General features: G+C 31.2%; 1 protein-coding gene across 1 annotated transcript in view; it reads right to left on the bottom strand.

The window, feature by feature from the left end:
- LOC137928653 (amyloid-beta-like protein) overlaps positions 1–15880 on the bottom strand; it is a 168995-nt gene extending 153115 nt beyond the window's left edge. Inside the window, exon 1 of the mRNA XM_068771576.1 lies at positions 15752–15880. Coding sequence (XP_068627677.1) covers positions 15752–15817 — 66 coding nt within the window. The 5' untranslated portion in view covers positions 15818–15880. The remainder of the gene's footprint in view (positions 1–15751) is intronic.
- Positions 15881–16249: the final 369 nt, after the last annotated feature.

Here is a 16249-nt window from a genome sequence, read left to right as displayed (position 1 = left end):
AGATATCGTTATAATAGCCGTGTACCTTTCGTTATTGACTATGCAACAATAGCAATAAACCATCGAGCACTGTAAATCAATGCGTTCAACCACGCGATAAACATGTATTGAGGTGTCGGCGACCAATTAACGCCCCGATGCTAATATAGAGCTGGAATTAATAGCCAGCATATATTGACAACTAACATACAACAGCGAGCATAATGCAATTACAATTCCGTTATGGATTACATCGGTGATAAACATAAACAGATGATGGTTTATAGCATCTGTGGTAAATTGCGTGTTATAATATGTAAAGCGTTCGATGCATATAAATCAACTTGCAATCTCATTATACACGTATCGTATAACGCATTAACAAAATTGTATTAATGAGAAATAAAATTATTAAATGTTCTATCTACCCCGATAAACTTTATATTGCTGAGAGGTTACTGGACTGTCGCATTCTGATATAAAAAATATAGTGATATATGTTATTCAAAAATGATCACTTCATTTATTGATTAAACATGGAATCAATAAAATCGTTCTGTGATCGATAATATTAAAAGAAACTGCCTAAAGTTCAGTTTCAATAGTTATAATTATTTCTGATTATTTTTTTTTGTTTCTTTTTCAGTTGTTTCTTTTTTTAAAAGAATCTTCAGTCATGTATTAGAAATCGATTGCATGCTACTACTTAATGGGCTTGTAATTTCTTAATAACACCCTCATAAAGTTTAACATTACTGGCTGTAACTAAACAAAAGAGAATAACAAATACGTACAAACGAGCACACGAACTCATATTCGCTTTGATGCAATTTTTAATATTCCTACTGTAAATTGAAATATCAAAAAGAAACGTGAAAATGCAGCAAATGACAATTTAGACGAACTTACACAGCCTACAAAGCGACGCAGTTCGCAGCGGGCGTGCATTTTAGCTCACAAAGTTAATTACTTTAAATTTATTCCAGTTGTGATTTCGTATTATAAAGCACGTTGCTTTTGCCTTGAGCCATGTTTGCAATAATAATAATGTTACTTCACGAATCCGTACAAATATGTTTTTATGTCATTATGTTAATGCTATGGTTAGGTTTGAAAAATGAAATAAAAATTCTTTCGCCGAAGGTTCTTTGTTAGCGGTATTCCATCGACCTTCTAGAGAAAAAAATACATTTCGCTACATATTTTTTATTAACTGGTTCATTTTACAGTTTTTTTTTAAGATGAACTATCATAAATTACTTATACTCTGTTAGCAAGCAGTCTGAAACTTTACAGACTTCGTTAAATTAGTTCTTTAAACTTTCTTTAAAATGTGTCTAGAAGTTGAAAATTGAATCGAATTTTTATTGAATTTATACGCTCGTAGTTAAAGTCAAAACTTTAATGAAATAAAGTGATGAAGCGTACATTGAGAACACTAATTAATTTTTACAACATTTCAACCGTAAAAAGTCCACTGCTGGGCTCTGGCTTCCCGTTGATTTTCAATTGGACCATTTGAAAGCAGCTTGCATTCAGCGTTATCCAATCTTAAAAATGAAAGTTAAGTTAAGAAAGAAAGTCTGTTCGCCTTGTGGGTTGACGTCTTTTTCTACGCAAGCTCACTTCTGATTACATTTCATAGAGAAGTTACAGCATATAACTATTACAACCCTGGACAAACACTTCATTGCTGCATAACTTTCGACTAATTATTTATACCGGTAATGTACATATAGTATATACAATATTTGCTATCGCTGTCTATAGTATCGAGACATGAACAGTCAAGGCCGCTCTTAGACAGAAAATCGATGCCTTTGAAATGTGGTGCTGACGCAATGTGTTGAGAGGACTGATAATACATTAGACAGACCACCCTATAAATATCTAGGTACTAAAAGATTTGATTATACAAACCATAATCCTTAGATGTAAATGAAACGACCAGGCAGAGAGAGGGAGGCAGATATATTACAATTAAATGTAAAAGGATAAAACATACGCTCTAATTCATAACAGCCTGTATATATTACAACATTGTGTTGGACATAGTTTATACAACAAAATAATCATATAAAGAGGCAAACCGAGCGTGTCGAGTTCGCACAACAATGCACGTTTATGGGACAACAATCCGATTACTGACATACGGTTGGAGCACCGACAACTGAATCCGGAAACTTGGCATTGTGGAACATGCCACGGCCGTCCATTCAATTCATGCTTAGTTGGTCAAACATTTGCGACCAACGGAGCCTCAAATGTGGACCAGCGATGTGAATACAGCTAGCCGGTCAAATAATTTACGAAGACAATAGTCTTGCTATGTTAGTTAAAGCAGTGCAAACGTCCAAGTTTATTCCTTAATTGCAGTATTCACGTTGCATCTATCTACGAAGTCTAACTTGAATATGTAATACAATGATAGCGCTCTGTAGGATTAAACTTGAAATTCTTACTCTAAAGTTTCTCTAGTACATCGAAAGTTATTCCTATGAAATACAAAAATAATCCAGAAGACCTTTCTAAATAACTAATAATATCTGAATTCAATGCCCATCCGTAATATCACTGCCACCGCCGAATAAAATGACAATCACCGGTATCATTTTTATCAAGTTTTTAAAAATTTGCAATCTTCCAGTACACCTCGTCAATTTTTTACATAATTTTCTGGCTAAAATAGCGCAGACAGACAAAGTTTAATTTTTTTTTCTCTTAATAACCAAGGAGGTACAACGATTATATGCAAAGCGTACTTTCAGATATAACTATTCAAAGATAATTTCGTTATAAAATTAGCTTTCAAAATATTAAAAGGATTATAATTTTTAGTGCATCAATTTTTAACATATAACCAATATTTAGTTTTTCGTATCCTCCTGAAAAGTTACATGTTCGGACTTATCATTTTGTTCAATGGGAGTGACGATTAATTATAACCCATTCAAACATACTTAAAAATTTTAGTTAAGAAAGATCCTATTACATTAGATTTTTAAGGTATAATCCTGGGAATAAATTGCTTTACTTCTATATTATGGATATTTTGGAAGCGACCGCTAAAGAAAACAATTTGATTTTGTAATGAGCTCTTCTTAGACCAGGGCGGGTTAAGAAGCCTCTTAGTTTCAAGAGATATCTTTATAAGTTCAATTTGATTCTAATTTCAATCAAATTGGACCCTTCTTACATTCTAATAATGAAAATAAACGGTGGACGAATAACCTTGTTTAGGTCGAAAGACTTAGGACGCAGTTCGCTTTTAACAGGTCCTATTTAAAATCTCTGGTGATTATTCACTTTTACATTGCACAGTAATTAACTTAATATATTACTTATTCATTTACACGTGAAATATATCAACATCATTATTATTCAAGTATGAGTACTAAAAAAATGGAAAACTGTTCCGTTTTTCTGTTCGCATAATAAAACAATTCATGAGGCGTAAATAAAAGCAAGTTCTTCGCGGCCAGAGTTGAGTTAAATATTTTACATGAACGGTAAGAAATACGATAAGTAAATTATTCAGTGGAATTTACCTATCTACGTGGGTTAAGTAACCTTAAAATTCATTTTTCACGGGTTAATCTACTGGATGGAATTCACGAGATTAGTTCAGCCCTGGCCATTACTGGATCGAGGTCTGTTACCATAGCAACTGGAGCAGAAGGACCTATTTGCCGCTCCATTGGGCATTCCGTGCGCCCGTGACTCAATTAGGCTCCGTCTCATATATTACTTTATGATTATTAAGTTTGAAGGCACTGCCAGTCATTTCTTTATTAAATGTATACAGAATGATTAGTTATAGGTGAAATAAAATTAAAGGGATCAACATATAACTAATCCGTTGTATGGTATAAACTTTCCAAAAATTAGTGGTTTCAGAAATAATAAACATCGTATTGATGATATAGAAAGATTAGCATTTTTAAAATTCGGATTACTACTTTATAAATTTAATTATTGTTTACTATCAGTCCCTGCAGACTTCGTAATTCCTAAAACTGTTTGCCTGTTGCATTCCAATAGAAAATAATTAATTAGTGTAAAAGATTCCCGGGTGAAAGTTGGAAAAGTAAAATGCTGACAAATGAGCTACAGCTTCACCCTTTTAAAGCTCTCGCTTTAAAGCTCTAAACGCTCACAACCAATGACCCTGTATGTTTTAAAGATTGGCCGTTTCATGACACCGTCTTTTTACATAAAGAAAAATTTAGTGTACATACATAATTTCATATTTCTGAAAGTTTAAATATACTGCTTCAAGGAAAATTTAATATCGCAATAAATTCAATTTCAGTATAAATTCCCATTTCCTCTTCCACTCCCGTTTAACTCCCGTTGGACTTTTCGTGCTTTCAGGAATAAATCCTCTTACCAGTTGTCATTTCCGCTTTTCACACAATGTACGAACGTTATCTTTATTTAGAAAATGTCTTTTAGAAATGATGACATATTTTCTAGTGCAAAGTATATTACTATTTAAAAACTACATTATTGTTAACGAAATATTGTGTCTTTTACTTAAATAAATCTATATTTATCGAATGCAATTTATTGCTTGATAACAGTTTCATTTCATTTTAGTCTTTGCTTAAAACAAATTGTATTTTAAAAGTATATGTAAGTATATTAATTTATTTATTCTTATTGTTACCCATGTTTACGATGACCACAAGTGTACATCATGAGAATGCTAGAGGAGCCCAAATTGACAAAAGTTAGAATCGGCTTGAGCTACCTGCAATGACATTCTTAAACTTTAAGCTACGATACGTTCCAAACGCGCCCTGAGTTGAACCATAATAATCTCAGACGAGTTTTCTTTTCATAAACATTTTCAATATATCCTTAATACAGTAGTAGAGTTTGTAACCAATTAAAATCTTTCATACTGCAATAGAATATTTTTAGAACTTTGTTTAATAAACTTTTTAGGCATGCCCGGAAGGATTGTGTATACGATCCTAAAACGAGCACAGAGAGTATTTATTTATCGGCTTAAAAAATTAAAAGAATATCAGTTATCTGTCAGTACTTGCTCAACTGAAATATCGCGCTTTTAACGAATATTTTAAATCTGGATGTCTGCCTTTCATCGTTTCAAGATTTCGAGTGCAAGAACAAAAGTCTACTGCATCATTGTTTCAAACGTGAATAGCTCTATTGTAGTCCTTACTATGAAAAGTAAGGGAATGAAACATTGAAAAAGATACGTTTAGCCTTACATAAATAATTCTTACATCGAACATCGCAAGGATTCACTATCTTAATCTATCTCTTTATTCATTACATATTCGTTAATCAACTGAACGCACCCATCACGATAAAAGAAAACAGTATAGAATATGTATCTTCATATAACTTCTTCGGTAGACAATTCTTACTTGTAAGAATCAACAATGAGGAAGAAGTAGAAAGAAGGTAAAACATCACATGAAAAAATTTTGGTCACTAAGGGAAATTCTTAATCAGAAATACTGTATTTCTGAAATACTGTATCTCTGTAGAGAAAACTGTAATATAAAAACCTGGACTACCCAGCTTTCATTATGGCTGTCAGTCATGGTCTTACATTAGTAGAGTGAAAGAAAATATAAATACATCTCTGAAAGCCATGAAAAGAAGCATCCGAAAGATAAAGAAAAAATAGGAAGTCAGGAACAGTGTATTAAGAAAAACAAATATAACAGACGCATTGTCATGCATTACGCCTGAATTAGACGCTGGCAGGATATATTGCGCGCTCCCAAGAAATAGATAGACTAAAATAGCTTTATAATAAAAAAAGATCAATGTTAGGCAAAAGGAATGATAGAAGTCCACATAAACGGTGGGTTGACATAGTCCAAACTGCAGGGAAGGATTGGATGGAAAAAGGCAACGAAAGGGAAATGCGGAAGCAGCTGGAGGAGCCCTTTACCCTCACTGAGATCTTATCACATAACTTAATTGACTTACCATACTTACACTTTAAATAACGTAAAGCTAATAACTCTAATTACAATATTTGAAATGTAAAAAGAGTGAAATAAAATAAAAGGCTTTATTATTATTAAATTTAAAATTTTCCATCTATCCGTATTTTGTTTTTTATCAGTGCATTTAACTTTCATTAATACAACGACAAAAATTTCATAATTCCAGACGTAACTTCTCAGTACGAGTATTACGTGGGTTCACTGTGCGGATGCCGGATCCATCGCGCTGTGGGAAGAGGCCTTAGATTTATACCTTAACCGAACAAACTCTACCTACCTAACCAAATTTTAAATGATCCTACAAATTCAGCGTTTCCCGTTTGAGAAATAAGCTGATGTTCGTTCTTGAAAAACCTAAATCCTTCAGCTGATTATAGAAACGCTTTGCTATTACACCCTTCGCTTCTATGTAGGAGTCTAATTTTAATGAATCAATAGTGAATTAATTCTTAGTTATATCATTAACTGCGTCGTAGTACTTGTTCAGTTAATTGTGCGGGCTTTGAGGTATTTGTTTCTCGGGGAAAACTAACTTCTATTTATACTACACGTTTCAATTTTATCGAGAATAGAAATAATTCCAATAAGCAACTGCTTCTAGGACAGATTAAAAATAGTTATAGTTATTTTCCAAAATAATACCGTTAGAAAGTTATGAAATAATTAATTTAGTTCTCGATTCTCTTGAAAAAAAAAACATTAAATTTGTTAGGAATTATATGCAGGAAATTTTCAACCTCCCATCACCCTCGCTCTTTGTGCAGATTGTAAGGGCACTAAAGAAAACCCACAGCAGTTTCAGTCAAGAGTTTTCCGATTTTCTTGGAATTTGCAGCTAAAGTTTCGCTTCGCTCAACTTAAATGAAAGTGCTTAAGCATAGTTTGTTCTGGTTTAATACGATCCAAGTGTATACTTATAACATTGGCTATATTAAAATTGAAATAGTAAAAATATTATCTTGCCTAATATAAAACTTGTGTTTAAATTAGGCTTAAATATTATTAAAACTTTTTAAACAATTTCGCGTTGTATCTTCTTCTTTTCAGTTGATAGACGCTCACTGCAAGGCATATGCCTCCTTCAAAGATAGCCTCGATGACCGGCATAGCGCTGCGCGTATCTAGCAACTTCTTGCGGCTTTAACTGTGCTAAACACACGTCACACGCCTTTTATTCGAGAATCTAGAATAAAAGGCATCTAAACTAAAGTATTAACATCTAGAATCTAGATGATATTATTGTAAAAATTAATATATTTTTTTAAAACAGGTCAGTTTCTTCTGGATTATTTTAGACATTTTTGAATAAATTTATAAGGATGAAACGTCATTCAGTATGTACCAATTTTCTTTCTAGAAAATCTGCTTAAAAGTCACATAAAGGGCATTCATGCAAGCAAAGTGAGTTACAAGTATCAGAAGAAAATAATAATTGTACATTCCACAAAACAGCTTTTTTTCCTAAAATTCGCTTTTCTCATTCTGGTTATAACATTTAAACGTAAGAACATATTCAAGAAATGTGGATACTTTTATAACAAAGCAAAAAGCTCGCATGCTAGGTTACTCTAGGTTTTTCTAAAGGCGTCTAAAGAATGAAGTGTATGGCCACGAAGTAGAACGCTTCATTATTCACAAACGGCTCCGTTATATTATAGTGTAACGTTCTTTGAAACTAAAAGTTTGGATTTTTTTTTTTGAGAATCGCCTATTTATTATAAATTAGCGTATTTCTACTTAATCCTAACTATAAAATAACAAATTATTACACAGTGTACCTAAAAAGTAAAAATAAATTAATAATTTAAAAAAGGTCAATTAGATACAATGTAACTGATGTTCATAAAATGTTCTTATTTTAGGTAACGAATTCTCCTGTTAATAAATTAATTGAAAAATAATACAAATTCTTTTCGCTAAATTTTTTGTTTCAAATCTTATGCAAATATTTTTCATTTAGTTTTAACTTTCTTGTTTATTTGATTCATATTTTAAATTAAAACCAATATAACTTTCGTTCAATAAGTTATTTCTTTCAATTTATAAAAATGAAATATTTGAAATTTTGAAATTAAATTTAAGTTTTTATGTAATAATCATGTTTTAATAATTTAAGTTTCGTTGATATTAGCAAAGAAAAATTGTGATTATTTTTAACGTAATAAAAAACATTAAATTCCTTTTATGTTATTAAAAATCGCTCCTTGTAAAGCCCTACTCGTAGTCTAAGCCCGGCTTAACTCTACCTTGCAGGCGGCGCCATCTTGTTGAGGCGGATAATACTTTAGAGACGTATTCTATTTTTAACAAAGGATTATTTTATCTGCACAGCTGTGTACGAAATTGGAAATTAAACGGTTATTAAAAGCACTACAACGTTAGGATGAGCTTAGTGATAAGTTAGCTTTTCCATATTGCGTGTTTCAAGTTTTACTTTTATAAATAATTTGAATTTTTGTCATGTATTAGTGTTTTGTTGTAGCATTTTTAAATGTCCAAGTGTTATCACTTTCTTGTGTCTCAATTCTTAATATTAGTTATTATTATGTTGCTAATATGTGTATGTATAGCGGATATAACAGTCTTAATATTTTGATTCAAACTTAAGAGCTTTATTTTTTAACAAAAGAAAATATCAAGTTGTTGTGTAACATGACACGCAATAATAAATATCATTATTTCCAAAGTTTTAATGTAGTAATTTTTCTAGTTTTAATCAAAATGTTGTTATTAATATACACCTAAAAGATATTACTATTAATAGATTTTGTGACTTCCTTGAACAAGTGGAACAACAATACTTGTCCAATATTTTTAATGTTCTGTTAGTGTTAGTAACTGTACCTACTAGTGTTGATTCTTTTAATAAATATGTGTCTTATTTTTTCATTCCTTAATAAAAACAAATAAGGCACATATACTAATACTATTTTGAACAAAATTTAAGAGCTACATTTTTCCTCGGTAATTAAAATATCAAAATAATTTTGTATAACGTAATGATAAATTCAATTATCGGTAAAGTTTCATGTAAAATGAATAAGTATAGCCGCGTTTTCAGTTATTGTTAATGAAGGAAATACAAAAAGAGGAATAACTATGTAAATTAAAAATGAATTAAATTTTGTATTCGTGAATTAATGGAACCAGAAATTGATATTTGAATTGAAAGAAATCTTTTCAATCAATCTCAAGTCAAGCTGACGGTGGCGAAGTATCAAGGGATTACGGGGTACTCGGATCAGTTCAACGAAACACTTTTATCTGAATCTTTGAACTTTCAACAAAAATAAAATGGCTTATAATATCGATAGAATGAAAATTGCGAGAAAATCATTCAATAATTTGTCCACGATGTCTAAGGTAACTGGTTTGAATATTGCGAATTATTATGAATAATAAAATCTTAAATTTGTTGCTAAGCTTAAAAGTTGGGGTCAGCTCGGCCAATTCGGCTTATTTTTTTCATGTTTTTATTACGGCACGGAAAGGTACTCGTACATAAAATAATAGAAAAATTACGAGAAAAGTAGTAAAAACTTTTTCTCACAAATCACAGAATAATTTTGAATTTGAAGGAAAAAAACAAAACATATTTTTATTTTTTTTTTCATTTTATAGTTTCGTATTATGCGAAATATAAAACTTATTTATTTAAGTTACCTTAGTTAGGTAGCTTACTAATTATAATTTTAAAATAATCGACGATTCAAAAGTGCATTTCTATTCCTATTCAAATATTTTGAATTTGAATTTAAAATAAAATATTAACATTAACGACGAATATTGTGATAACTTTGAAAATTGATTGTAATTTTTTTTACTTTTGTATTGTGGCAGGCGTGTAATTTTTCACAACTCATCTGTTCATTAGTACCTCTATTGACGCAGCTAGTTGAAAAAATAAAAAATCTTTTTCTATCACCAACTATTTTGGCAAAAATTACATGAAAAATATTTTAAGTGATTAGTAAACGAGAACATAAAGTTATGACAGACTACGTATTATAGCAACCTATCACTATAATCATCTCACTAACCTCCCACACAGCAAACAGTGTCAAAGTAACAAAAGGAAATAAAACCTATTCGCCACACAAAGGACCTATAGTCCTTTGTGTTATGGTATCAACCTTTGTATATATTCCAAAGCATTTCAAAGCTGCTAATTGTTAAAGGTGACCTCTATTCAACAGACTAAAAATTGACGGCACCCGTTCAGTTAGTTTGATAAAAGCGTTGGCCTTGCTATTATATTCTGCGCTCTCTGTTATGGACATGTCCATACAAAAGCTAATGAACACATTTCTAAAACAGTCATTTCGTAACGTTTATATAAAACCTTTATGCTGTTGTTTTAATCGCTTACCAATCTCCCGGTCCAAAACTATGAACACCGTTAGATATACATCTAGTTATTCAGTTATACATAACATTTTTAACTTTTTTATAGTGATAACACATGTGCATCAAAAGAAAAATGCCCGAAGAGCCTATTTTTATGGAAACTAGAATCAAATTAAGCTTCTCTATTATGTAATTTTTAAAAGTATAGTACGAGGATTCCTAACGCGAACTAGCCTGAGAAAAGCCCCCACAACAAACTAAATCATATTTATTTAAATTATTGAACAAAGAGGACATACCATGAACATTTGTAACTACGCAAAATTTTGTAACACAAAATCAGCAGTCTTGTATAGCATCACTTTCTAATGAACGAAATATATCGCTTACTATCTTTGGATCAAAACTAAGTCACATATTAAATAATATATCAAAGTCGATATTTAAATAAGTTTTAAAACTTTTTAGAAATCTTATAATTGAAACCAATGCCGTACACTAACCCGTGTTTTTATCCTCCAGCTTTTTTAATGTTAACTTTTTTTGAAAGTTGATATATTAAATGAAGAAACACGCTTGATGTAAACTGCTTCTAAGCTTATTGGAAATGTATAGTGGAGACCTTTGCCCTGCAATCGAAATCCCTCAGCTGAAATGATGATGAAAATTTGTGTTGCTAAACACCAAATACATGTACAACTTAGATAATCAAAATAACAAAAACAGTCGCCAGTTAGAATAAGAAAATTCATTCCTTTAAAAATTCGAAACAGTTCTCGTTCTAAAATCAAGAACCGACAAATTGTTTTATAGACTCCATTATTCTAAAGATTTTATTCAACGTTCCAATAACTATGTTTCCAATCATTGAACGTTCTAGATACATCTACATATAGTATATGTAGAACTAACGATATTTGCCGAAGCGAAGAAGCTATTTTATTAGCGAGACCCACGCTAGTATAAATCAAAGTGAATGTCAAAGAGCATGTTGCAATTTGCTACACGACTCGTTCATTGAAGCATTCATTCGTGGAAGAATTTTTTTTTATAAAAACACATAAAAATTATTGAATTTTCATGTCGATTTATTTGAATAACTTAAAGACCAGAGTCCATATTTCCTTTAAATTTCTGGATCAGAATAAAACTCGTGGCGGATATATAAACGCCGGATCTCTTTTACGCGATACCATCAAGGTTGATATTATCATCTATTTCTACTTTTAAAAAGTCTCAATAAAATCAGTTACTTTTAGTACAAGGAATTAAATCATAAAATCCCTAAAATTTTATTTTTTCATACGAGAGCCCTCATAAAATAAAAAGCTGTCAATACATTTTAGTATATATTTTAGATTTACTTAGGTTTTTAACGTTTTTATATGTTTCAGTTTTTATTAATATTGCCATTTTAAAATATATAATGTAACTGCGCCATTTAGGATACAAGAAAAGTGACTATATTATTGCCCCATGTTAAATCAACTATTTTGAAAAAAGATGTATTAAATAAAAAAACTTTGTTTTTATAAACCTTGTACCCGGGTAATCGAAAGAAAGCATTGCTTGAACTGTGCTTCGAGCGTTTAATAAAATCGCGTTTATTATATAACAATAAATATTTAGTAAACCTGAAGTGTGTACATTATTTATTAATTTTTTAATGTTGCTGAACTTGGAACGTTTGATCGTATTTGAGTGGTTTATGTCAACTATTATCTTATGTGATCAGAATACTAATGTCAAAGTATAGGCCTCCCCCTAAAATATAAACGGGGGATACACCATAATCTCCTTTACAGTTTGTTGGCGATCGCAGTGTAGTGCTATGCTAGATACTACGCTGCTATCCGTTCTTTGGAAACTAGTTTGTGAGTAGTGGCAGTACTATATGATTAATGCACAAAGTGAGAAATATATAAGATTGTATACCGAGAATCGAATCCGCGACCTACGATTGCTTGATAAGCTATAATATTTTCATCACACTACTATACTATAGACGGATATAAATATCTTAAAAACTATAATACTATGAGAACTAAAATTATTATTTTATAGTTTAAGGAGAACTTAATTATTTGTAAAGAATCATTAAAATAAATTTATAAAACGACGTTCAAAAAGATTTTATAAATAAATAAAATAATTCACTGAGTATTAAAATATATTTTAATAACATCACTTTTAAAATTAATTAAGGTTTATAATTTAACTAATTAGTTTAAAATGCGTAGTTTAGCAAAAAACTCGACTGTAACATTTTTAAGTTCATTCATTTTAAAATTCTTTTAGTCATTATTTAGTTTCCAATTTGTAATTGTAGAAGCTGAGTTAAAAGCACAAACGCTACGAGAAAACTAATCCAGCTAAGTGGCAATGGAAGGTAAATTTCATTTTATTGCAGTTGTATATAGTTTTGTTAGATCTAATTTTTATTATAATATGTATTTACAATTGCCTTTTATACGAATAACCACGTGTTAATGATAGCTATTCCAGATACGTATGTCAAATTTTTACTTAAAATGATAGTTATTATGATCCTTTTCTATACTTTTATTTTTCTTTGCTATTATATTGTTTTTTTATAATAGTTAATGGCTATACATAGTCTCGAAAATTTCCATGCGGCCTAAAAAAATTTTTTTATTGAAGTTGAGAGAAAGAAAAAAACATGTTAAATTATTAAAATTTAAATATGGAACTTAATATTTTTTCAATATTTGGAAAAAGAATTAGAAAAGAATTTTAGGTACGATCGCAATCTTCAGTCCAGCTCGCCGCACACGATATTCTCGACAACACGCCGCCATTAAGTGCACGCGTGTGCGCTTAATTAAATTAATTAATGCAGGGTAAGTTATTTCGAAAGCAATTTGTTTTACTTCACTTTCAAGGTTTAACCTGACCTTTAAAATTGTGAAAAAAATTACAGTCACATAAATGTCAATAATAGAAAATAAAACTTCCCGGTTTAAGTAAAAAATATTTGCTCTAAAACATATAAATGTATATTATATCATGAGATAAAAGGGCAAATTAGCCTTTTTAACATATTTATCAAAATTACTATATACAGTTACTAAATTCAGAATATTAATAATGAATAAAATACTTGTTTTACTAATATGCTGTGATATGATTATATAACGGTGTTATATATTTTTTTTAAATTAAACGCTTTTAGGCTTTTCATTCTTAAATGTATGTTTTAAATTAGTTTAAACTTTAAACTTAGGTTGATAATAATGACGAAGATTTTTCTCATTTAAATTAGCTATACATTAGTAAAGAACACTAACAATAATATTAGATATGTTCGATATGGTAATGTCGTGTTTTATCCGTAAAGTCATTATTAAACTTAACGTATATTCTCGTATTAACGTATATTATAATTTTCTGATTAAAAATGAAAAAGAAAATACTGATGTATATTATCGTTTACAAATTATTTAATCAAAAAAAATCAACGAGATAAGAAAACCTATTTACTTAAAAGGCCCGTTTAATCTTTGATGTAATGAAAAAGTTAATCATTTATCCTCCATTCAAGATCCGTCTTTAAAAGAGCAAATTAAAAAGTCGACTCTCTTCAAAGATGGCACACTTGGCTTCCGGAAATTTTTTAAACGCGCAAACAATTCCCTTTCGATACTACGGACAAAAACGCAACCTGGACAAAAGGCAGCGGTGAAACATTTTGGAACAATAGTCGAGCTGGAACACCTAAATCCTGTAAAGAAAAAGGAAAGGACAGGGCGATTATTCTCTACGGTTTGGCGAAATTTATTTCCCCCGAAAGCCGTTGCTTAACGTAAGACATACTTGCTGCTATTGTTTCAAATTTTTAAACCCCACGATAAGCCCTAAATATTATCTTTATTTCATATTCTCGCAATTAAAAGCGTTGCCAGCTATAAATTATTGACATCATATTTTAAATAAAGAACAATTTTTTTTTAAATGTGCCGCATTTTAACAAAGCGATGATTTTAATGACTGTTAAATAGCTTTCAATGTATGCTATTTAGCATATTAATACAACTTCAAAAGAATTTTTTTAAGGACAATATTGATTACGTATAAACTTTTTAAATAGTACAGACGATATTAATTTTGATTTAAAGTCTGTCCAAGTTTTTTCTATGCAGTGCAGATAAAGCATTACGTCATACCTGCAATATTATCTGTCTAGACTTTTATTATGTCAATCCGATTTTGATTTAGATAAGTACAATAAATACTTTCGAAACAAGTTCGAAATGTTGCTTTATTTTTTTACCAATATACAAAACTTTAAAGTTTTAGTCTTGTATAAAAAACAATATTATTACATAATAAATCTGTCTAATTGTTTATGGTGGCAAAATTTTTCAAAAAACGAATATCTATTTATATTAACACCCTCGATGAGATGTAAGAAATGCGCTTTAATGTCTGTAAACTAAATTTTTTTCTCTTGTTATCAGTAATTTACCAATGAATAGCTGAAGTTCCCCGGAGCCCCAAGAAAGCGATGTTAATAGCTGTCAGATCATAACAAAATTGTTATATAGCTATTCGATGAATAAATGACAAAAAATTCAATGCCAAATTAATAACAACGTAATTAGAATGTCCCTTAACTTTATATAACGGAACGTGAGTCGATTGCTAATTAATTATATTAAAATACTGTTCACCCAACGAGACACCTTTCCCGAAAGCAAATAAGCGAACTAAATCTCTTTTAATTTAGCTACGGTCCCTAGCTGCGAAAAGGTTCAATGGGATTGCTTGATTTACATATTCTCTTCGTTCTTATTCATAACAAGTAATTCTGGAATGTTCCTTCGAAATTACCTAGTATGAATATTCAGTTATGGACTCTCCTCTACTCCTAGTATAGTTATATAAGATATATCTTACCTTTTTAGCAATATAAGAACTTTAAGAAACTAAATCAATTTGCCGTCGGCTATGTAAATATTCGTACACTAAATTTTTAAACTTGCATTCATTGATTTTAAAATAAACAGCTTTTAAAAGCCTATTTAAATAAAACATCGACTGTAATCTTTCAAATTTTAAACAACTGCGAACGTCATATGTTATAACTATTCGGAGCTAATGTCAAAATCATGTGGTTTGGAACGCGTAAATTTCTACTTGAACGTCGCATTACAATCGTAACAACATGTATTACGCAATCTTTACAAGGTGCTTACGTAGAAAAAAATAATGCCAGAACGGCGAAGTGTTCATTTCTAAAAAACTTTTATGGCATCCGCCGCTGTTTTCAGCCGGCCAAGCTATTTAACGCGTGCCGTGAAAACATTACCGAACGTTTAATCGATTTTCGACTTAGTGAGGCCGGCACGACGCTCTTCTCCGCGGGACGCCGTGTGTACGGCCAAAGTGGGCAGCTAAAAGGGGAATCTTACCTGGCTTGCCTGCAGGACGTCCAAAAATATGGTAAAAACACTTATAAAAAGCACGGCGCGCGACATAGTTGCGGCCGCGACGTTGCGTTGCTTCGACCGACTCGCCTCTAGTGACGTTTGCTCAGGACGCCAGAAACCTGCGTACTGGTCGGTGGGTACGACACCGCGAGCGTACCTAGCGTCGTATATATCGACCCTCCCGGGAGCGAGAGGGACGGAGGACAGAGGGCATGAGTTAGAGGGAGAGGCGACAGGGAGGATAACGCATGCGCAATGTTAAACGCAACACAAGCGAGGAGTCCCTCCACAGCCGGGCGAATCACGAACGCCACCTCCTCCTTTCGTCTGGATTTCCCGGTGATGAGGCATCGGCTTTTAGATAACGATGGAACCTAATATCTGTCTTAATTAACTTATAGCTCCTTCATCCGTCCAATGTCTCAAACAGATCGAGTAATATGAATTCATGAATTTAAAGAAATTTTAAAATTTATTTTT

Source organism: Battus philenor, unplaced genomic scaffold (genome assembly GCF_028537555.1).
Source record: "Battus philenor isolate CCGP_79_NKW_IND1 unplaced genomic scaffold, ilBatPhil1.0.hap1 SCAF_11, whole genome shotgun sequence".
NCBI classification, from domain to species: Eukaryota; Metazoa; Arthropoda; class Insecta; order Lepidoptera; family Papilionidae; genus Battus; species Battus philenor.
The sequence above is the reverse complement of the archived record's forward strand: the minus strand, read 5'-3'. Positions and strand labels throughout refer to the sequence as shown.